Raw genomic sequence first — 24,103 nt, forward strand, 5'->3', positions numbered from 1 at the left:
CTAATAACTACTCAAATCCCAAAATCAAGTTAAGATTCAACAACTATCATGGATTTTCAAATTTTAACCATACAAGTTCTGATCACACAAGACATTTTGTTCATTTGTTTACCTCACCCCTTTGGATAGGCATAAACTAAAAGATAACAGCCTATCGTAGGTTCTGAGAAATTTATTTAACAATAGAACAGACTTCTTTTCTTCTTTAAAAATTAATTCATGGGATGTGGGCATCGATGGCCAGGCCAGCATTTATCGCCCATCCCTAATTGCCCTTGAGAAGGTGGTGGTGAGCTGCCTTCTTGAACTGCTGCAGTCCATGTGAGGTTGGTACACCCACAGTGCTGTTAGGAAGGGAGTTCCAGGATTTTGACCCAGCAACAGTGAAGGAACGGCGATATAGTTCCAAGTCAAGATGGTGTGCGACTTGCAGGGGAACCTGCAGGTGGTGGTGTTCCCATGCATTTGACGCCCTTGTCCTTCTAGTTGGTAGAGGTCGCAGGTTTGGAAGGTGCTGTCTAAGGAGCCTTGCTGCATTGCTGCAGTGCATCTTGTAGATGGTACACACTGTTGCCACTGTGCGTCGGTGGTGGAGGGAGTGAATGCTTGTAGATGGGGTGCCAATCAAGCGGGCTGCTTTGTCCTGGATGGTGTCGAGCTTCTTGAGGGTTGTTGGAGCTGCACCCATCCAGGCAAGTGGAGAGTATTCCATCACACTCCTGACTTGTGCCTTGTGGATGGTGAACAGGCTTTGGGGAGTCAGGACGTGGATTACTCGCTGCAGGATTCCTAGCCTCTGACCTGCTCTTGTAGCCACAGTATTTATATGGCTATACCCAGTTTCTGGTCAATGGTAGCCCCTAGGATGTTGATAGTGGGGGATTCAGCGATAGTAACGCCATTGAATGTCAAGGGGTGATGGTTAGATTCTCTCTTGTTGGAGATGGTCATTGCCTGGCACTTGTGTGGCGCGAATGTTACTTGCCTACTTGCCACTTATCAGCCCAAGCATGGAAATTATCCAAGTCTTGTGCATTTCTACATGGACTGCTTCAGTATCTGAGGAGTCACGAATGGGGCTGTACATTGTGCAATCATCAGCGAACATCCCTACTTCTGACCTTATGATTGAAGGAAGGTCATTGATGAAGCAGCTGAAGATGGTTGCGCCTAGGATACTATCCTGAGGCTCTCCTGCAGTAATGTCCTGGAGCTCAGATGATTGACCTCCAACAACCACACCCATCTTCCTTAGCGCTAGGTATGACTCCAAACAACGGAGGGTTTCCCCCCTGATTACCATTGACCTCAGTTTTGCTAGGGCTCCTGGATGCCATACTCGGTCAAATGCTGCCTTGATGTCAAGGGCGGTCACTCTCACCTCATCTCTTGAGTTCAGCTCTTTTGTCCATGTTTGAACCAAGGCTGTAATGAGGTCAGGAGCTGAGTGGCCCTGGCGGAGCCCAAACTGAGCGTCACTGAGCAGGTTATTGCTGAGCGAGTGCCGCTTGATGGCACTGTTGCTGACACCTTCCATCACTTTACTGATGATTGAGAGTACGCTGATGGGGCGGTAATTGGCCGGGTTGGACTTGTCCTGCTTTTTGTGTATAGGACATACCTGGGCAACTTTCCACATTGCAGGGTAGATGCCAGTGTTATCGCTGTACTGGAACAGCTTGCCAAGGGCACAGCAAGTTCTGGAGCACAGGTTGTCAGTACTATTGCCAGAATATTATCAGGGGCCATAGCCTTTGCAGTATCCAGTGCCTTCAGTCGTTTCTTGATATCACGTGGAGTGAATCGAATTGGCTGAAGTCTGGCATCTGTGATGCTGGCGACTTCAGGAGGAGGCTGAGATGGATCAACAACTCGGCACTTCTGGCTGAAGATTGCTGCAAATGCTTCAACCTTACCTTTCGCACTGATGTGCTGGGCTCCCCCATCATTGAGGATGGGGATATTTGTGGAGCCACCTCCTCCAGTTAGTTGTTTAATTGTCCACCACCATTCACGACTGGATGTGACAGGACTGCAGAGCTTAGATCTGATCCGTTGGTTATGGGATCGCTTAGCTCTGTCTATTGCATGCTGCTTACGCAGTTTGGCATGCAGATAGTCCTGTGTTGTAGCTTCACCAGGTTGACACCTCATTTTGAGGTATGCCTGGTGCTGCTCCTGGCATGCTCTCCTGCACTCTTCATTGAACCAGGGTTGGTCTCCTGGCTTATGGTAATGATAGAGTGGGAGATATGCCGGGCCATGAGGTTACAGATTGTGATTGAGTACAATTCTGCTGCTGCTGATGGCCCACAGCGCCTCATGGATGTCCAGTTTTGCATTGCTAGATCTGTTCGAAATCTATCCCATTTAGCACGGTGGTAGTGCCACACAACGCAAAGGAGGATATCCTGAATGTGAAGGCGGGACTTCGTCTCCACAACGACTGTGCGGTGGCCACTCCTACCAATACTACCATGGACAGATGCATCTGCGGCAGGCAGATTGGCAAGGACGAGGTCAAGTATGTTTTCCCCTCTTGTTGGTTCCCTCACCATCTGCCACATACTCAGTCTAGCAGATATGTCTTTTAGGACTCGGCCAGCTCGGTCAGTAGTGGTGCTACCAATGGACATTGAAGTCCCCCACCCAGAGTACATTCTGTGCCCTTGCCACCCTCAGTGCTTCCTCCAAGTGCTGTTCAACATGGAGAAGTACTGACTCATCAGCTGAGGGAGAGCGGTAGGTAGTAATCAGCATGAGGTTTCCTTGTCCATGTTTGACCTGATGCCATGAGACTTCATGGGGTCCAGAGTAGATCTTGAGGACTCCCAGAGCAACTGCCTCCCTACTGTATACCACTGTGCCGCCACCTCTGCTGGGTCTGTCCTGCCGGTGGGACAGGACATACCCGGGGATAGTGATGGCAGAGTCCGAGACATTGTCTGCCAGGTATGATTCCGTGAGTATGACTATGTCAGGCTGTTGCTGGACTCGTCTGTGGGATAGCTCTCCCAACTTTGACACAAGCCCCCAGATGTTGGCAAGGAGGACTTTGCAGGGTCGACAGAGCTGGGTTGTCATTTCCGGTGCCTAGGTCAATGCCGGGAGGCCGTCCGGTTTCATTCCTTTTTATTGACTTCGTAGCGGTTAGATACAACTGAGTGGCTTGCTAGGCCATTTCAGAGGGCATGTAAGAGTCAACCACATTGCTGTGGGTCTGGAGTCATGTAGGTCAGACCAGGTAAGGACAGCAGATTTCCTTCCCTAAAGGACATTAGTGAACCAGATGGGTTTTTACAACAATCGACAATGGTTTCATGGCCATCACTAGACTCGCTTTTTAATTCCAGATTTATTAATTGAATTCAAATTCTATCTTCTGCTGTAGTGGGATTTGAACCCATGTCCCCAAAGCGATACCCTGGGCTTCTGGGTTACTAGTCCAGTGACAAAACCACTACGCCACCACCTCCCCAACAGATGCTTGTTCTGCATTTGCCCTATGCATTGCAATCCCTGCCTTATACTTGAGAGTTGCTGCATTTTAATCAAAGGACTGATTGGGGTTAAAGAATTCCATTCCGGAAAATATAGAAGGATGGCCAGTAACACTTACCTACCACCCCACACCAACTGTCCAGGTTTCTGCACACATTTTCACAGATATTCTACAGCTCCTAACCTTTGTTCTCTTAGAAGAGATTCCGCATGCTTCTTGTTTTCTCTGCGCCACATTGATAACTCATTCTGCATGGAATCCATGTCTTCCTGTATGTAGTCCATTATTTTTCCCAGAGGCAAGGCACTGCGGCACAGGGTCTGGATGGATGTGCGTAGTTTCTCTATTTCCTTGGCCACAAGTTCCCTCTCCTTCTTTTTTGCTGTTTCAGAGATAATGGTTTTCTCCTGAAAAACAATTTTGCAGCAACATTAAAGAAATAGAAGACTTGCCTTCGACATTATTCCCAACCATGTGAAACAGTAACATATTTAAATTTTAAATGAAACACAAAATTAAAATGGTGTCAATTAAATTGTGTGGATGCCAAGAAAAGCCGCTTACCAATCACAGCTTACAATTACACACAAAGTAAAAACAGCAAGTGCTGGAAATACACAACAGGCATCCAGCATCTGTAAAGAAACAGGCTAATGCTTCAGCTGCAGATCTTTTATCAGAATTGTTCTGATGAATGGAAGCTTTTTTGTAGTTCAGTAGTTAAACAGATAAAATAGAGCATCTTGCACTTTAGGAGATATATTACTGATCAATCAATTTCAATATATCTGTGCTATAATTGATAACATTTAACCACAATAAATTCAGCAGAGTGTTGTGGAGCTTAAGCTTGCTACACTAGGAATGTCAGACAACTTCCCAAAGTTAACGATGATGTCCAGAGAAGCAATAGAACAGGTACTTCTAGTACTGAACTTTTAAAAAGAAAGCAGACTTCAGTCAACAATTTGCTCAGCACAAGTCCTTGGCTTTCAAGAATATGTCGTTCTTTTTTATTCGATCATGGAATGTGGGCATCTCTAGCTCGGTCAGCATTTATTGCCCATCCCTAATTGCCCTCGAGAAGGTAGTGGTGAGCTGCTTTCTTGAACCACTGCAGCCAATGTCGGTAGGTGCGCCAACAGTGCTGTTAGGAAGGGAGTTCCAGGATTTTGACCCAGCGACAGTGAAGGAACAGCGATATAGTTCCTAGTAAGGATAATGTGTGGCTTGGAGGGGAACTTGCAGGTGGTGGCGTTCCCATGCATCGGCTGCCCTTGCCCTTCTAGATGGTAGGGGTCGCGGATTTGGAAGGTGCTGTCTAAGGAGCCTTGCTGCGTTGCTGCATTGCATCTTGTAGATGGTACACACTGCTGCCACTGTGCGTCGGTGGTGAAGGGAGTGAATGTTTGTGGATTGGATGCCAATCAAGCGGGCTGCTTTGTCCTGGATGGTGTTGAGCTTCATCCATCTAGGCAAGCGGACAGTATTCCATCACACTCCTGACTTGTGCCTTGTAGATGGTGGACAGGCTTGGGGAGTCAGGACGTGAGTTACTCACCTCAGGATTCCTAGCCTCTGACCTATTCTTGTAACTATGGTACTTATATGGCTACTCTAGCTCAGTTTCTGGTCAATGGCAACCCCCGGGATGTTGATCGTGGGGGATTCAGTGATCGTATTGCCATTGAATGTCAAGGGGAGATGGTTTCATTCTCTCTTGTTGGAGATGGTCATTGCCTGGCACTTGTGTGGTGCGAATGTTACTTGACACTTATCAGCCCAAGCCTGGATATTGTCCAGGCCTTGCTGCATTTCTACACAGACTGCTTCAGTACCCGAGGAGTCGCAAATGGTGCTGAACATTATGCAATCATTCGCAAATATCCCGACTTATGATTGAAGGTCATTGATGAAGCAATTGAAGATAGTTGGGCCTAGGACACTACCCTGAGGAACTCCTGTAGTGATGTCCTGGAGCTGAGATGATTGACCTCCAACAACCACAACCACCTGCCTTTGCGGTGAGAACGACGCCATACAGCAGAGGGTTTTCCCCCGATTCTCATTGACTTCAGTTTTGTTAGGGTTCCTTGATGCCATACTTGGTCAAATGCTGCCTTGATGTCATGGAGTTCAGCTCTTTTGGCCATGTTTGAACTTAGGCTGTAATGAGGTCAGGAGCTGAGTGGCCCTGGCAGAGCCAAAATTGAGTGTCACTGAGCAGGTTATTACTAAGCAAGTGCGGCTTGATAGCACTGTTGATGATACCTTCCATCACTTTACTGATGATTGAGTGTAGACTGATGGGGTGGTAATTAGCCAGGTTGGACTTGTCCTGCTTTTAGTCCTGGGCAATTTTCCACATTGCTGGTTAGATGCCATTGTTGTAGCTGTACTGGAACAGCTTGGCTAGGGACATGGCAAGTTCTGTAGCACAGGTCTTCAGTACTATTGCCAGAATATTATCAAGGCCCATAGCCTTTGCAGTATCCAGTGCCTTCAGTCGTTTCGCAATATCACGTAGAGTGAATTGAATTGGCTGAAGACTGGCATCTGTGATGCTGGCGACTTCAGGAGGAGACCAAGATGGATCATACACTCGGTACTTCTGGCTGAAGATTGTTGCAAATGGGAGACTGCATATGCCACTAGTTCAATAAACATATACATCTATTCCTCAGTATATGTACAACAAAAACAATACAAAATGCGATAAAGCAACTCGCAAGATGGGTTGACGACATACAAATGCCATGGAAGTTTGAGAGTTACTAATCCCTATGTCACTCAGGTTTCATTTTTTTCAAATGACTGCAGCACACCATGCACTAGACATCTTTTGTACACATTTCCATAAAATCGTAGGTGTGTTTTCTTTTGTTCGTTCCGGAGATTTGAGCGTTGCTGGCAAGGCTAGCATTTTTTGCCCAACCCTAATTGCCCTTAAGAAGGTGGTAGTCAGTTGCCTTCTTGAACCACGCAGTCCATGTGGTTTAGGTTCACCCATGGTGCTATTAGGGAGGGAGTTCCAGGATTTTGTCCCAGCAGCAGTGAAGGAATGGCAATGTAATTCTAAGTCACGATGGTGTGTGAGGAGAACCTGTAGGAGAACCATGCGTCTGCTGCCCTTGTCCTTGTACGAACATACAAATTAGGAGTAGAACTAGGCCATTCGGCCCCTCTAGCCTGCTCCGCTATTCAGTAAGATCATGGCTGATCTGTTTGTGTGTCAAATTCCACACTCCCATCTACCCCCGATAACCTTTGATTCCTTTGCCTAACAAGAATCTATCTACCCCCATCTTAAAAATATTCAATGACCCTGCCTCCACTACCTTCTGAAGCAGAGAGTTTCAAAGTCGCACAACCCTCAGAAAATATTTCTCCTCATCTCTTTCCTAAAAGGGTGACCCCTAATTTTAAAACAGTGCCCCCTAGTTCTGGACTCCCCACAAGAGGAAACATCCTTTTCACATACACTTTGTCAAGACCGTTCAGGATCTTATATACTTCAATCAAGTCCCCCCTCACTATTCCAAACTCCAGTGAATACAAGCCCAGTCTGTCCAACCTTTCCTCATAAATCAACCTGCTCATTCCAGGTTTCAATCTAGTAAACCTCCTCTGAACTGCCTCCAATGCATTCACATCCTTCCTTAAATAAGGAGACCAAAACTGCACACAGTATTCGAGATGTGGTCTCACCAATGTCCTGTATATAACTGAAGCATAACATGCTTCCTTTATTTTCAATTCCTCTCATTATAAGGGATAGCATTCCATTAGTCTTCTTTAGGATTTGCTGTACCTGTATACTAACTTTTTGTGACTCATGCACCAGAACACCTAGATCCCTCTGCACCTTGGAGTTCTGCAGTTATTCTCCTTTTAAGAAATACTCTGCTTTTTTATTCTTCCTGCCAAAGCGAACAACTTCCCATTTTCCCATATTATACTCCATCCGCCAGATTTTTGCCTACTCACTCAACCTATCTATATCGGTCTGCAACCTCCTTATGTCCTCTTCACAACATACTTTTCTACCTATCTTGGTCTCATCTGCAAATTTAGCTACCATGCCATCGCTCCCCTCATCTAAGTCATTGATATAAATTGTAAAAAGTTGAGGCCTCAGCACAGACCCCTGTGGGACTCCACTCGTCACATCCTGCCATTCAGAGAAGGACCCATTTATACATACTCTCCGTTTTCTGCTAGCCAGCGAATCTTCTATCCATGCAAATATGCTACCCACTACACCATGAGCTCCTATTTTGCGCAATAACCTTTTATGTGGTACCTTGTCAAATGCCTTCTGGAAATCCAAGTACTGTACGTCAATGGGCTCCCCTTTATCCACGGCACATGTTACTCCTTCAAAGAACTATCTAGGTGGTAGAGGTCGTGGGTTTGGAAGGTGCTGTCGAAGGAGGCTTAGCAAGTTACTGCAGTGCATATTATAGACGGTATACATTGCTGTCATGGTGCGCTGGTGGTGGAGAGAGTGAAAATTTAAGATGGTGGATGGGGTGCCGATCAAGCAGGCTGCTTTGCCCTTGAGTGTTGTTGGAGCTGCACTCATCCAAGCAACTGGACAGTATTCCATCACACTCCTGACTTGTGCCTTGAGAAAAGGGACAGGCTTTAGGGAGTCAGGAGGGGAGTTACTCGCCACAGAATCCCCAGCCTCTGGCCTGCTCTTGCAGCCACTGTACACTGGGACCTCGCTACTACGCGGTATGCCATAACACGGAACTCGATATGCGAGAGCCCGTCTTGGACCCCAAAATTTTTCATGTAAATTTATCATTTCAGAACATATTTCAGAACATTGTTGAAGTACCTGTATAAATGCTCCACAAATGATTTAGAACTAGCCAATGAGATGGCAGCCTTGTGATTAACTAAGGCACCATTTTTCTCTGCATAAATACTGGTCAAACTTGATACCCATAGAATGATCAACTTGAAAATGTGCACTGAATCACGAAAGAGAAAATCTTACACCATCACTGAGAAGCTGAAAATCATCACCCAGATCATGCAAGGCGTGAGGTGCGCATCCGTTTTGCGAAGATTGGGGATCACTGAATCAACACTTCGTGGGTAGCTTGAAGGTGAAAAGAAGTTGCAAAGGGTGCCCATGGAGATGGATGAAGGTGGTCAAGCAAGAAGGAAGGCCTGAAATGCCTTTGACAAAGCCATATATATGTGGTTCACCCAGCAGAGCTGAGGGCATACCTGTATCTGGTCTGTTATTCAAGCACAAGTTAAGAAATTTTGTCACCAAATGAATGAAAATACCAGTGTCCCAGTAGAGTTTGGAGCCATCAAAAGGATGGTTAGCAAGATCAAAGAACCAGAATGGCATTTCACAAGACACTATAAGAGAACAGTGGTCTTTTTCTTAAATCTTTCACCGGATGTGGGTATCGCTGGCAAGGCCAGCATTTGCTGCCCAACCCTAATTGCTCTTGACAATTGAGTGGCTGTTAAGAGTCAACCACATTGCTGTGAGTCTGAAGTCACATGTAGCCCAGACAATGTAAGGATGACAGATTTCCTTCCATAAAGGACATTAGTGAACCAGATGGATTTTAACGACAACCGATGATAGCTTCATGACACCATTACTGAGAATAGCGTCCAATTCCAGATTTTTATTAATTAACTGAATTTATTAATTCATTGAATTTAAATTCCACCAGCTGCCATGGTGGGATTTGAACACATGTCCCCAGGGCATTAGCCTGAGCCTCTCAATTACATCCAGTGACATTACCAGTATGCCAGCTACAACATCATTTCCTGCTGAAGTAAAGAAGATTTTACACGAAGGAGGATACACCAAAGAACAAATCTACAACTGAAAGAGACAGTCCTGTACTACCAGAGAAGATGTGAGCGACAAGCAAAACCACCAACAAAATGTCCAGATTTAAACAGAAAAAGAAAGGTTGACAGGCGTTCTCTGCTGCAACAAAACTGGTCGACACAAGCTGACTCCGCTCATCATCGGAAAATTTGCCAAACCACACTGCTTCCAGCATCCAATACTTGAGAAATGCCAAAGCCTGGATAACTTCATCAATTTTTGAAGACTGGTTCCACCATGAATTCTTACCAAACATCAGAAAACATCTCAGACAGAGCAAACTACCAAAGAAGTCCATCTTGCAGTTTGACAACTGCCCTGCACACCCATCCAGAGAACCTGGGAACACCAAATACATCTATCCAACAAAAAAGCACAATGTCCAAATTCAGCCCCTTGACCAAGGCATCATATCGACCTTTAAACGTAACTACAGAAAAGAACTGATCAAGAGAATGGTGGACAGTAAGGACGACATGACAACTTGCCTGAAGAAACGCAAGAGGAAATCTACATAAGCAGCCACCCCCATCAAGAAGTGATAATCGACTGTATCAAAAACTCCTAGAGGCAAGCCCTTGGTGCTGCATTCATGATGGAAACCAACAGTGATGACAAGGAGGATTTCGAAGGCTTCACTGAAGAAGAAATACTTGAAAGTGAGAGGAGAGTTGTGGACTACGATCAATTCAATGTCCACAATTTAAACCCGTGCCAGGTCCGTACTTGGAGCCGAATTAGATACTGATGACATCAATGCATGGCTGAATATTGATGCCCAAGAAGCTACAAATGAGATGATGACAGATGATGAAATATTGGCCAATGTAACCGATCCACACCCACAAGTCGTCCAGCAAGTTTAAGATGATAATGACGACAACGCTGAGACCGAGCCACAGGCATCTGCCCATACCTAACTACCATCCACTATTGCGAAGAATCGCTGAGATGGTTGGAAGCCAACGAAAAATCAACTGCTGCAAGTGTGACGACTTCAGAATATTCTACATCCAGCAAAGGCAGAGGCAAGTAGTAAATGTGAACACTTAAAAATTACTGATTTTTTTCAACACATTGACTTCAATTTTACGAGTGCTCCTTGATACCACACTCAGTCAACTGCTGCCTTGATATTAACGACAGTCACTCTCACCTCAGCTCTGGAGTTCAGCTTCTTTGTCCATGTTTAGATTAAGACTATAATGAGATCTGGAGCCAAGTTCCCTTGCCTGAACCCAAACTGAGCATCAGTGAGCAGGTTTTTGCTGAGTAGGTGCCACTTGATAGTACCGTCAATGACAGCTTCCATCACTCTGCTGATGATTGAGAGTAGACTGATGGGGCGATAATTGGCTGGATTAGATTTGTCATGCTTTTTGTGGACCGAACATACCGTGGCAATTTTCAACATTGTTGGGTAGATGCCAGTATTGTAGCTGTACTGGAACAGTTTGGCTACAGCTGTGACTAGTTCTGGAACACGTCTTCAGTACTACAGCCAGGATGTTGTCAGAGCCCATAGCCTTTAGCTGTATCCAGCGCCTTCAGCTATTTTTTGATATCACGTGGAGTGAATCGAATTGGCTGAAGACTGGCATCTGTGATGATGGAGATCTGAGGAAGAGGCCAAGATGCATCATCCACTCAGCACTTCTGGCTGAATATGAATGCAAATGCTTCAGCATTATCTTTTGCACTGACGTGCTGGGCTCTGCCATCATTGAGGATGGGGATGTTTGCAGTCTCCTCCTCCTGTTTGTTGTTTAATTACCCACCATTCATGACTGGATGTAACAGGACTGCACAGCTTTGATCTGATCCGTTGGTTGTGGGATCACTTAACACTGCCTACCACATGTCGCTTCTGCTGTTTAGCGTGCATGTACTCCTGTGTTATAGTTTCACCAGGTTGGCACCTCATTTTTAGGTATGCCTGGTGCTGCTCCTGGCATGTTCTCCTGCACTCCTCATTGAACCAGGGTTGAACCCCTGGCTCGATGGTAGAGTGAGGGATATTCTGGGTCATGAAATTACAGATTGTGCTTGAATACAATTCTGCTGCTGCTGATGGCCCACAGTGCCTCATGGATTCCCAGTTTTGAACTGTTCGATCTGTTCAGAGTCTATCCCATTTAGCACGGGTGGTAGTGTCACACAACATGAATTTTGCCTCCACAAGTACTGTCAAGCGATCAGTCCTACCTACACGGTCATAGACAGATGCATCTGTGACAGGTAGATTGGTCAGGGCAGGGTCAAGTAGGTTTTTTCCTCTTGCTGGAGGCCCAGTCCGGAACATACGTCCTTCAGGACTCGGCAGCTCAGTGTTACCAGCCACTCTTGGTTTGAACATTGAAATCCCTCACCCAGAGTGCATTCTGTGTCTTTGCTACCCTCAGTACTACTTCTAAGCTGAGTTCAACATGGAGGAGTAATGATTCATCAGCTGAGGATGGGCAGTAGGTGAAAATCAGCAGGAGGAGCAGCTCTACTGCAGAGTAGCTGATTAGTTAAGCAGCTAACCAGTCCAATCTGGTTGCTGCAGTTTCAGCTTCAAAAAGTATAAATACTGAGATCTGGGTGCAGCCTGCAAATGGAGTGCAGATTGCAAGCAGAGGGTGGAGATATGAGCTTGATGAGTGGGGAGTTTGGTGAAGAGGGAGAGGAGGTGCTCTTTTTTCTACTTTTTTTAAACCCTCCACCATTTAGTTCTTACTTTGGTGCAGTGGAAGGAGCTGGTTCGTGAGTCACTGGTAAGCTATTCCATTTATAATAAATAGTCTGTAAAGTTAAGGTATGGCAGGGCAGCTTGGCCGAGTGAAATGTACAGCCTGTGGCATGTGGGAAGTCATGTCCTGGACAAACACATCTGCAGGAAGTGTCCCTGGCTGCACAAGCTTGAGCTCCAGGTTTCAGAACTCGAGTGGCAGCTGGAGTCACTGTGGTGCATCTGCAAGGTAGGGAACTATGTGGATGACACGTTTAGGGAGGTCACACTGAAGGTTAGGAATATGCAGGCAGATAGGGAAGGGGTGACTGCTAGGCAGTCTAAGAGAACCAGACAGATAGTGCAGGAGTCTCCTGAGACAATCTTACTTGCTAATTGGTTTTCTACTCTATTTGGGTGATGATTCCTCAGAGGAGTGCACTCACAGCTAAGATTGTGGCACCACAGGTAGCTCAGCTGCACAGCAGGGGAGGAAGGAGAGTGGAAGAGCAGTACTGATAGGATTCATTAGTTAGGCAACAGACAGGCGTTTCTCCAGCCATAGACATGACTCCAGAATGGAGTGTTGCCTCCCTGGTACCAGGGTAAAGGACGTCACGGAGCGGCTACAGGACATTCTTCTGGGGGAGGGTAAACAGCCAGAAGTCGTAGTCCATGTTGGTAACAATGACATAGGTAGGAAGGGGGGATGAGGTCCTGAAGCAGGTTTGACAGAGCTAGGAAGGAGATTAAAAGCAGTAATCTCAGGATTACTCCCAGTCCCACATGGGAGTGAGCATAGGAATAGGAGAATTGAGCGATTGAACAAGTGGCTGGAGAACTGGTGTAGGAGGGAAGGCATCAGATTTCTGAGGCAGGTGGGACTTGTACAAGATAGACGGGTTGCATCTTAGCAGGACTGAAACTAATATCCTTGCAGGGAGATTTGCTAGTGCTGTTGGGGAGAGTTTAAACTAGATTGGCAGGGGGATGGGAACCTGAGAGGGAGCTCAGATTGGAGGGAAGCAAAACTGGTAACTTGTCAAGGATGTGGGAACCAGGAGCAAATATCAGAGAGGAATACCAAGGTGCACAGAATACTGAGAAGATAGATAGCACCAGAGTAGGGAATAGTAAGTTATTAGGTAGGGTCAGAGTAAGGGAGAAAGTAATAAAGTGTAAATTAGGGTGAATGTGTATGTATGCGAATGCATGGAATGTGGTAAATAAGATTGATGAGGTACAGGCGCACATTGCAATGTGGAAGTATGATGTTGCGGCTATAACAGAGACCTGGCTCAAAGAAGGGCAGGACTGGGTGTTAAATATTCCTGGATGCAAGGTGTTCAGGGAAGATAGGAAAGGGAAAAGAAAAAGGGAGGGGTGGTGGTATTGATCAAGGAGAGCATTGCAGCATTGGAGAAAAAGGATGTCCCAGAGGGGTCAAAGACAGACTCAATTTGGCTAGAGCTAAGGAACAAATAGCTGCAGTTACATTGCTCGGTGTTGTCTATAGGCCACCAGCTGGTGGGAAGGATGTGGAGGGACAAATTTGCAAGGAAATTACAGAGTGGTGCAAAAATTATAAGGTAGTTATAATGGGGGACTTTAATTATCCAAACATAGACTGGGATAGTACTAGTGTAAAGGGCAGTGAGGGGCATGAGTTCCTAGAGTGTGTTCAGGAAAGTTTTCTACAGCAGTATGTTGCTAGTCCAACAAAAAAGGAGGCACTGCTAGACCTGGTTCTTGGGAATGAGGTGGGCCAAGCGGATCAAATATCAGTAGGAGAGCATTTAGGGGATAGTGATCATTGTATCATAAGGTTTAGGCTGACTGTGGAAAAGGAGAAAGAGCAATCCAGAGTAAGATTAACTAACTCGGGGAAAGCCAACTTCAATGGGGTAAGAATGGAGCTGGGGCAAATAATTTGGAGTTAAAGGTTGTTAGGAAAAACAGTAGCTGAACAATGGGCTACCTTCAAAGAGCAGATAGTTCGGGCACCTTCAAGGTATGTTCCCTTGAAGGAGAAAGGTAGGGCAAAAAACTCCAGAGCTCCCTGGATGACAAAAGAGGTAGAGATTAAAGTAAAGAAGAAAAAAAAGTGCTTATGACAGGTACCAGGTAGAAAATATTATTGAGAACCAGGCTGAATATAGAAAGTCCAGAGGGGAAGTGAAAAAGCAAATAACAGAAGCTAAGAGACCATGAAAAGAGACTAGCAGCTAGCATTAAAGGGAATCCCAAAGTTTTCTATAGACATATAAATGGTGAAAGTGTGGTAAGAGGAGGAGTGGGGCCATTTAGGGACCATAAAGGGGATTTACACATGGAGGGAGAAGGCATAGCTGAGGTATTAAATGAATACTTTGCATCTGTCTTTACCAAGGAAGAAGATGCAACCCAGGCAATGGTGAAAGAGGTGGTAATTCAGACACTAGAAGGGTTTAAAATTGATAAGTAGGACATATTAGATAGGCTGTCTGCACTTAAAGTGGATAAAGCACCAGGACTGAATGAGATGCATCCAAGGAAAGTGAGGGCGTAAATCGTGGATGCACTGGTCAAAATTTTTCAGTCTTCCTTAGACTCGGGGGTGATGCCAGAGGACTGGAGAATTGCTAACGTTACACCCTTGTTCAAAAAAGGGTGTAAAGATAAGCCCAGCAACTACAGGCTAGCAAGTTTAACTTCGGTGGTGGGGAAACTTCTAGAAAAAATAATTTGGGACAAAATGAATATGAGGAGCACAGTAACAGATTTCAGGAGGATATGGACAGACTGGTAAAATGGGTAGACACATGGCAAGTGAAATTTAATGCAGGTAAGTGTGAAGTGATTCATTTTGGTTGGAAGAATATCGAGACAATATAAGCTAAATGGTACAATTTTAAAGCGGGTGCAGGAACAGAAAGACCTGCGCCAGGGTGGTGGGGAGGACGACAGTGTTGTACGTACACAAGACTTGGAAGGTGACAGGACAAGTGGAGAAAGTTATTAAAATAGCATGTGGAATCCTCATCTTTATTAATAGAGTACAAACGCTAGGAAGCTATGCTAAACCCTTTATAAATCACTGCTTAAGTGTCAGCTAGGGTAGTGTGTCCAATTTTGGATACCACACATTAGGGAGCTTGTCAAGGCCTTAATAGATGGTGCAGAGGAGATTTGTTAGAATGGCATCAGGGATGAAAGATTTCAGTTAGATCAGAGACTAGAGAAACTGGGGTTTTTCTCTTTACAGCAAAGAAGGTTAAACAAATATTTGATGGAGATGTTCAAAATCCTGAGGGGTTTTGACAGAGTAAATAAGGAGAAATGGTTTCCAGAAAGGTCAGTAACTAGAGGTCACAGATTTAAGATAAACGGGAAAGGACCGGAGGAGACACGAGAAAATAAAAAATTTTACGCAGCGAGCTGTCATGATCTACAATGCACTGCCTGACAAGGTAGAGGAAAAGAGAATTGTATAAATACTTGGAAGTGAAAAAATTGCTGGGCTAAGGGAAATGAGTGGAGTGGAACGAATTGGATAGCTCTTTCAAAAGAGTTGGCACAGGCATGATAAACCACCAGACCTTCTTTTGTGCTGCATCATTCTAAAAGTCTAAGTGGCTGAATGCACTGGACGCAGCAAAGGCTACGGCCCCAACAACATCCTGGATGTAGTGCTGAAGACCTGTGCTCCAGAACTAACTTCCCCTCGAGTCAAGTTGCTCCAGTACAGCTACAACATTGGCATCTACCTGACAACGTGGATCTTGTCCATAAAAAAACAGGACAAATCCAATCCTGGTTAATTACCACAGTATCAGCTTACTTGCAATCATCAGCAAAGGTGCCGACACTGCTATTAGCAGTACTTACTCACCAATAACCTGCTCACCAATACTCAGTTTGGGGTCTACCAGGACCACTTACAGCCTTGGTCTAAATATGAATACTAGACATGAAGTTAGAGTGAGTGGCCTTGACATCAAAGCAGCATTTGATCGAGTGTGACAACAAGGAGCCCAAGTACAACTGAAGTCAATGGAGATCAGGGGGAAATCTCTCCACTGGCTAGAGTTATATCTGACACAAAGGAAGTTGTTTGTGGTTGTTGGTGGACAATCATTTAGCCCCAAGACATCGCTGTAGGAGTTCTTCAGGGCAGTGTCCTAGGCCCAGCTATCTTCAACTGCTTCATCATTGACCTTCCCTCCATTATAAGGTTAGAAGCAGTGCTGTTCATTGATGACTGAATCAGCTTAATTCTTAACTCATTAGATAATGGATAGATTCATGCCTAAATGCAGCATGTGCTGGATAACATCCAGGTTTGGGCTGATAAGTGACAAGTAACATTCAAGGCACACATGTGCCAGGCAACAATCATCTCCAACAAGAGTACCTAAATACCTGCCCTTGATATTCTATGGCATTACCATTGCTGAATCCTCCACCAACATCCAGGGAGGGTCACCGCTGATCAAAAACTGAACTGGACCAGCCACAGAAATGTCGTGGCTCCTTGAGCAAATCAGATGCTGAGTATTCTGCTGTGACTACATCTCTCCGAACTCCTCAAATCCGCTCTATCATCTACAAGGTACATCAGGAACGTGATGGAATACTCTCTGCTTGCCTGTATAGGCGAAGCTGTAACAACCCAAGAGGCTCACCACCATACAGGACAAAGTAGTCTGCTTGACTGGCACCCTACCTACCACGTTAAATATTCACACCCTCCTCCACCAGCGAACCATGGCTGCAGTGTGTACTATCTACAAGACACACTGCAGCAGCTTGCCAAGACTTCTTCGACAGCATCTTCCAAACCCACGACCTGCACTACCTCATAGGACAAGGGCAGCAGATCCATGGGCAGGCTATTAATTTAAAGTTAATCTCCAAACTACATACAATCCAGAGTTAAACATATCGCTGTTCCTTCATTGTCACTGGGTCAAGATACTCAAACCCCCTACGCAAGCACATTGTAGGATTACCTTTACTATATGGACTGCTGTAGTCAAGAATGAGGCTCACCATAACTTTCTCAAGGAATAACAGGATGGGCAGTAATTGCAGGTACTCCTACAATGGCACCCATATTCTGAGAATTAATGCTTATTTTTTAAAAAAGCAGTTGAGAAAGAGTAACTTTTCAAATGTTATATTTTTAAGGCAAAATATAATCTCACAAATTAAAACACACTCAGTCATCAGACAGATAATATGCTAATAAAGCCTCTTCCTCTCTTCAACTACCACTGCACCACCACCCCCCCCCCCAACCCCCAGACTGTAGACAATAAAAAATTAATTAGAAAAGACTTTCATTTCTATAGCACCTTTCATGGTGTCCCAAATTGCTTTACAGCCAAAGCACTTTTGAAGTACAATCACTGTTGTAATATAGGAAATGTGGCAGCCAATTTGTGCATAGCAAGCTCCCACAAACAGCAATGTAATAAAGACCAGATAATTTTTTTTTGTGATGATCAAGGAATAAATATTGGCCAGCACACTAGGGATAACTCCCCTGGTCTTTTTTGAATAAGTGACATGGGATCTTTCATGCCCACCTGCAGGGCAGATAGATAGCACCTCAGTTTAATATCTCATCTAAAAAAGAACACTTTCAACTGTGCTGCACTGGAGTGTCAGCCTAGATTTCTGTGCTCAAGTCCTGGAGTGGGACTTGAACTCACAAACTTCTGACTCAGAGGCAAGAGTGCTACGAACAGAGCCGCACCCTGTCTTGATCAATAAATACTTCAAATGCATTGTAATGGGAAGCCTCTGGTCTAGGGCACAGCAGGTGTTGTCTGGCAGACCTGCTCTTCTGGCTGTGAACAGCAGTTAAGAGACAGGCAGTCAGGAGGGGTGCTTTTAAAGACAGAATGCTGTGACAACAGTCAAATCTACCAAAGACAATCAGCTTTGTTTGAAACAAAGGTGCAAAGGCAAGTTTTGGCCATGGGGTAGTTAGGAAATATGTTGTTTAAGTCAAGCAAGATGAGCTACTAATGTGGGAATGGTGACATGTTCATCATTTTTGTATTATTATGCAAATAGAACCTGTACTGATTGAGCCACAGTTATGATCACGTTCAATGAATTTAGTGTTCACTTGCTGTGAAATAAGACAGCTTAACCATCATTTAGCTGGGAAGAAAACCATTTGGTAAAATATTTTGACATATTCCAGAAAATCTATTTAAAGAGTCTTGGAATAAAATAAAGAGAATCAACAGCATTTTCTCTTTTTTTGCTTATTGTTCTTTGTTCTGGGATCTGAATTTAGCTAGTTAAACTAAATGCTATTCCTATAACATATGTAATTATATAAACATTTTGAGAATGTTGAATTATTCCAGTCTCTTCATAAAGAGAAGTCTATCCTCAGCAAGCCTACAGTAAATTTTTGTGGTGCATTTCTATATTGAGATGCACTACACTTCATACACCCTGAAATTACAACATTAAAATGCAATATCCCTTTTTTTAAACAAATGATACCAATTCTTCATCAACAATTCAGTTATAATTTGCCAATGGGAAGCATAAGGACTAAGGAATCTCAGTGTGCTCTTTTTAATAACTCAATCGTATTACTGACAGAGCTCATTGCACATTTTAACTCATTATGGACAACCACAAACCTGAGGATGGTCCATTCATCTTTCAAACTCATTTCATAGTCAAGAGCATATTTCGTTTGATCATTCTGATGTTAGACCCGATGCTAGGGAGACTATTACATGATATTTTTTGTTACACCAATCAGTACCATCAATAAAATCTTTATAAACGCACAGCTGATATTTAGAAGTTTAGCCTGCCTCTCAAGAACTGCCTGTGCCAAGTCATGTCAATCTGTCATCCCTCCCTCGCCCTCTCCCCACCCCCACCCCCTCCCCTTGGCCCCGTTTGCTATAGAAGCCCTGAACTGTTTGTACAGCTGTGTTTGTAAGCCCTGGGGAGACCTGCCAATTGCACCCAGTGCTAAAACTGCCTCCTGCCCATTACCACACTAAGACACACACATTTGTATCAAGAAATGAAACAAACAGCAGCGCAGACAGTATCCAGACTGAAGTTTATTCACTTGCTGTCAATTTTATAAACAATTCAGTTCAGCAGCACGGTATTTCTTTGCTCATTTTTATACAAATATGTGAAATAGCTGTGAAGCAGTTAATGTATATGGGTGAGTGTGTGGGTGGCTTTCTGCACTGAATTCTAATGACAGACACCCATAAAAATAAATCATGGTACATCTCTTTCTTATAACATGGGAATAAGAATAATTCAGACCATTTACTCCCAGTCTTTACTGCCTCCTTAAACCACCACTGTCCTGTCTCGACAGCAATAACTCAACTATTTATAGGTTCTCACCATGGCCGACAAGCTCTGGGTTCCTATATTTTTATTATCTTTCATGAGGCACCAAGAAAAATATTTATACTCATTGCAGCAGAAACAGTCTGATTTCCCCATTACCTCATTCAACGAGAAAAACACTGTTCCCATAGGTGGCAGGTGGCTAACAGACAACCTTTTTTTTTCAGAAAAAGCTTGAAAGTGACCCAGTTTACTTAATACTGACATATCCAAAAACATTTGAATATTAAAACTGAAACAAAGTAGTCATTAACATGTTAAAGCCCAGTGAGCAGCTGAAGTTTAGACATACTGTTATGAAGTATCTTTTGATTTCCAAGGAACTTTTGACAAATCTGTCAAATTTTGCAAGACAGCCACAAGCTTGACTAAAGTTATTTCAGATAAGAAGTTTTGCAGTGTACTTACAATTAATTTCATCATATCCTACTTCCAAACCTACTCTCAAAATATGCTTCAGTCAGCTATTCCGATTAACTACCATTAAAAGCACAAGCTCTAATTCCATCACTTGGTGATGCCAACGACTGAGTCACATCAGCCAGAGAAAATTGTATGGTCTGGAAAATCCTTTGTTAACTTCAAAGACAAGCAGCACAAGCAGAAAGATTTAAAAAATGACAGGAGAGATGTCAACAAATATGGCACCTCATGTCTTATGTTCACAAATTCTGGATGTAAGATAATGCATTATAGATGAATGTTGTGAAGGCGCTACCTCCAAACAATGACTATGTAAAATATACGTAACTTATAGCAAAAATATATACAGTACTGTACTTTATGAACATTAGTTGCTAGTCACTAAGCATGATATTTGTTTTTTTGCAAGTGATTGATAGGTTCAATATCTCTTATTTTTGCTAGCAACAGGAGCTCTCAAGGAATTAGTTCAGACACTCTCATCTCACTCTCAAAACACCAGAGACCCATAAAACCCATAATTAGTGGACCGTCTACTAATATTCATTATAACACACCAACTCCTACGGCTACCATGACTACACTTCCACACACTCTGTTTCCTCTAAGGACTCCATCCCATTCTCCCAGTTTCTCTGTCTCCGACGCATATGTTCTGATGATGCCACCTTTCACAACAGCACTTCTGACATGTCTTCCTCTTTGCACAACAGAAGATTCCAGCATCCTCCCCACCCCCTCCCCCACTGTGGTTGACAGGGCACTCAACCGTGTCCAACCTATTTCCCGCATTTCTACCTTCACCCCTTCCCCCCCACCTTCCAGAACCCTGACTCTAACCGTGGCAGGGCTCCCCTTGTCCTCACTTTTCACCCCACCAGCCTCCACATTCAAAGGATCATCCTCCACCATTTCCGCCACCTCAGCATGATGCCACCACCAAACACATCTTCCCTTCCCCTCCCCTATCAGCATTCTGAAGGGATCGTTCCCTACACGACACCCTGGTCCACTCCTCCATCACCCGCGACACCTCATCCCCTTCCCACGGCACCTTCCCATACAATCGCAGGAGGTGTAATACTTGCCCTTTTGCCTCCTCTCACCTCACCATCCAAGGCCCCAAACACTCCTTGCAAGTGAAGCAGCGATTTACTTGTACTTCCTTCAATTTAGTATACTGTATTTGCTGTTCATAATGTGGTCACCTCTACATTGGATTGGGCAGACCAAATGCAGATTGGGTGACTGCTTTGTGGAACAGCTCTGCTCAGTCCGAAAGCATGACCCCAAGCTTCCGGTTGCTTGCCATTTCAACACACACCCCTGCTCTCATGCCCACATTTCTGTCCTTGATCTGCTGCAGCGTTCCATTGAACATCAATACAAACTCGAGGAGCAGCATCTGATATTTCGATTAGGCACTCTACAGCCTTGCGGACTCAACCTCGAGTTCAACAATTTCAGAGGATGACTAGCCTTTTTTTATATTTTTATTGTTTTATTATTTTATTTTTTAACTATGTGCCTATTTTTTAATGTTTATTTATTTTATTTATTTAGAGATACAGCACTGAAACAGGCCCTTTGGCCCACTGAGTCTGTGCCGACCAAGAACCACCCATTTATACTAACCCTACAGTAATCCCATATTCCCTACCACCTACCTACACTAGGGGCAATTTACAATGGCCAATTTACTTATCGACCTGCAAGTCTTTGGCAGTGGGAGGAAACCGGAGCACCCGGCGAAAACCCACACGGTCACAGGGAGAACTTGCAAACTCCGCACAGGCAGTACCCAGAACTGAACCCGGGCCCCTGGAGCTGCGAGGCTGCGTGCTAACCACTGTGCCACCCACTGTGGACAGAGCTGCTCATTATTCTGCCATTAACACCCTCTCTGGACTAATGCTTTGTCTTTTCACAAGCATTAACACGCTCTTTGCTTTTGTCCCATGACAGCTTTGTTGTTTAATCTCTCCTGCCCTCTGACGCATCTTCCCTTTTGTTCTCTTCCCCACTAAACCACCACTCACCCCTTCACTTGCTTAAAATCTAATTCTTTTCTGACCTTTGCCAGTCCTGATGAAAGGTCACAGACCTGAAATGTTAACTCTGCTTCTCTCTCCACAGATGCTGCCTGACCTGCTGAGTATTTCCAGCACTTTCTGTTTTTATGTCAGATTTCCAGCATCTGCAGTATTTTGCTTTACTCCAATTAAGGATGGTGGGCGGGCTCACGAAGTTGGAGGGCCACTCAGAGTCCTTGCAGCTTGAAGGGGGCAGCAGGCTGCATGAAAGGTAAGGGAGAAGGTGCTCAGAACAGAAGTACCCTCTCTGGACTTAGCTTTAGGGAATGAAGCTAGGCAGGTGGAAGGACTATCAGTTGGGGAGCATTTTGGTGGAAATGGTCATAATTAAGTAGATTTAGAATAGTTACAGAAAAGGACAAAGATAGACCAGGAATAAAACTTCGCAATTGGGGAAAAGCTAATTTTATTAAGCAAAGATGTGATTTAGCTAAAGTGGACTGGAAACAGCTACTTGAAGATAAAGCAGTCCTGGATAAGTGGAAGGCATTCAAGGAAGTGAGATTCAGAACAAGTATGTACCCTTAAAGAAAAAAAGAGAGGGAATAACAAATCCAGAGCCCCCTGGTTGTTGAGGGGTTTAAAGGAGAGGAAAAGAAAACCCAAAGAAACCTGTGTGTAGGGGGGGGAAAGAGCGGGTGGGGGGGGAAAGAGCGGGTTGGGGGGGGAAAGAGCGGGTTGGGGGGGGAAAGAGCGGGTTGGGGGGGGAAAGAGCGGGATGGGGGGGGAAAGAGCGGGTTGGGGGGGGAAAGAGCGGGTTGGGGGGGGAAAGAGCGGGTTGGGGGGGGAAAGAGCGGGTTGGGGGGGGAAAGAGCGGGTTGGGGGGGGAAAGAGCGGGTTGGGGGGGGAAAGAGCGGGTTGGGGGGGGAAAGAGCGGGTTGGGGGGGGAAAGAGCGGGTTGGGGGGGGAAAGAGCGGGTTGGGGGGGGAAAGAGCGGGTTGGGGGGGGAAAGAGCGGGTTGGGGGGGGAAAGAGCGGGTTGGGGGGGGAAAGAGCGGGTTGGGGGGGGAAAGAGCGGGTTGGGGGGGGAAAGAGCGGGTTGGGGGGGAAAGAGCGGGTTGGGGGGGGAAAGAGCGGGTTGGGGGGGGAAAGAGCGGGTTGGGGGGGGAAAGAGCGGGTTGGGGGGGGAAAGAGCGGGTTGGGGGGGGAAAGAGCGGGTTGGGGGGGGAAAGAGCGGGTTGGGGGGGGAAAGAGCGGTTTGGGGGGGGAAAGAGCGGTTTGGGGGGGGAAGAGCGGTTTGGGGGGGGAAAGAGCGGTTTGGGGGGGGAAAGAGCGGTTTGGGGGGGGAAAGAGCGGTTTGGGGGGGGAAAGAGCGGTTTGGGGGGGGAAAGAGCGGTTTGGGGGGGGAAAGAGCGGTTTGGGGGGGGAAAGAGCGGTTTGGGGGGGGAAAGAGCGGGTTGGGGGGGGAAAGAGCGGGTTGGGGGGGAAAGAGCGGGTTGGGGGGGGAAAGAGCGGGTTGGGGGGGGAAAGAGCGGGTTGGGGGGGGAAAGAGCGGGTTGGGGGGGGAAAGAGCGGGTTGGGGGGGGAAAGAGCGGGTTGGGGGGGGAAAGAGCGGGTTGGGGGGGGATAGAGCGGGTTGGGGGGGGATAGAGCGGGTTGGGGGGGGATAGAGCGGGTTGGGGGGGGATAGAGCGGGTTGGGGGGGGATAGAGCGGGTTGGGGGGGGATAGAGCGGGTTGGGGGGGGATAGAGCGGGTTGGGGGGGGATAGAGCGGGTTGGGGGGGGATAGAGCGGGTTGGGGGGGGATAGAGCGGGTTGGGGGGGGATAGAGCGGGTTGGGGGGGGATAGAGCGGGTTGGGGGGGGATAGAGCGGGTTGGGGGGGGATAGAGCGGGTTGGGGGGGGATAGAGCGGGTTGGGGGGGGATAGAGCGGGTTGGGGGGGGATAGAGCGGGTTGGGGGGGGAAAGAGCGGGTTGGGGGGGGAAAGAGCGGGTTGGGGGGGGAAAGAGCGGGTTGGGGGGGGAAAGAGCGGGTTGGGGGGGGAAAGAGCGGGTTGGGGGGGGAAAGAGCGGGTTGGGGGGGGAAAGAGCGGGTTGGGGGGGGAAAGAGCGGGTTGGGGGGGGAAAGAGCGGGTTGGGGGGGGAAAGAGCGGGTTGGGGG

The 24,103-nt window shown here is 45.9% G+C and overlaps 1 protein-coding gene across 4 annotated transcripts in view; it reads right to left on the minus strand.

Moving 5' to 3' along the window:
* traf3ip1 (TNF receptor-associated factor 3 interacting protein 1) overlaps positions 1-24,103 on the minus strand; it is a 199,055-nt gene that overhangs the window by 17,274 nt on the left and 157,678 nt on the right. For all 4 annotated transcript variants that reach the window (XM_068035907.1, XM_068035906.1, XM_068035905.1 and 1 more), the window contains one exon: positions 3,686-3,909. In XM_068035907.1, coding sequence (XP_067892008.1) covers positions 3,686-3,909 — 224 coding nt within the window. The remainder of the gene's footprint in view (positions 1-3,685; positions 3,910-24,103) is intronic.

The sequence above is a fragment of the Heterodontus francisci genome, chromosome 7 (assembly GCF_036365525.1).
Source record: "Heterodontus francisci isolate sHetFra1 chromosome 7, sHetFra1.hap1, whole genome shotgun sequence".
In the NCBI taxonomy this organism is placed as follows: domain Eukaryota; kingdom Metazoa; phylum Chordata; class Chondrichthyes; order Heterodontiformes; family Heterodontidae; genus Heterodontus; species Heterodontus francisci.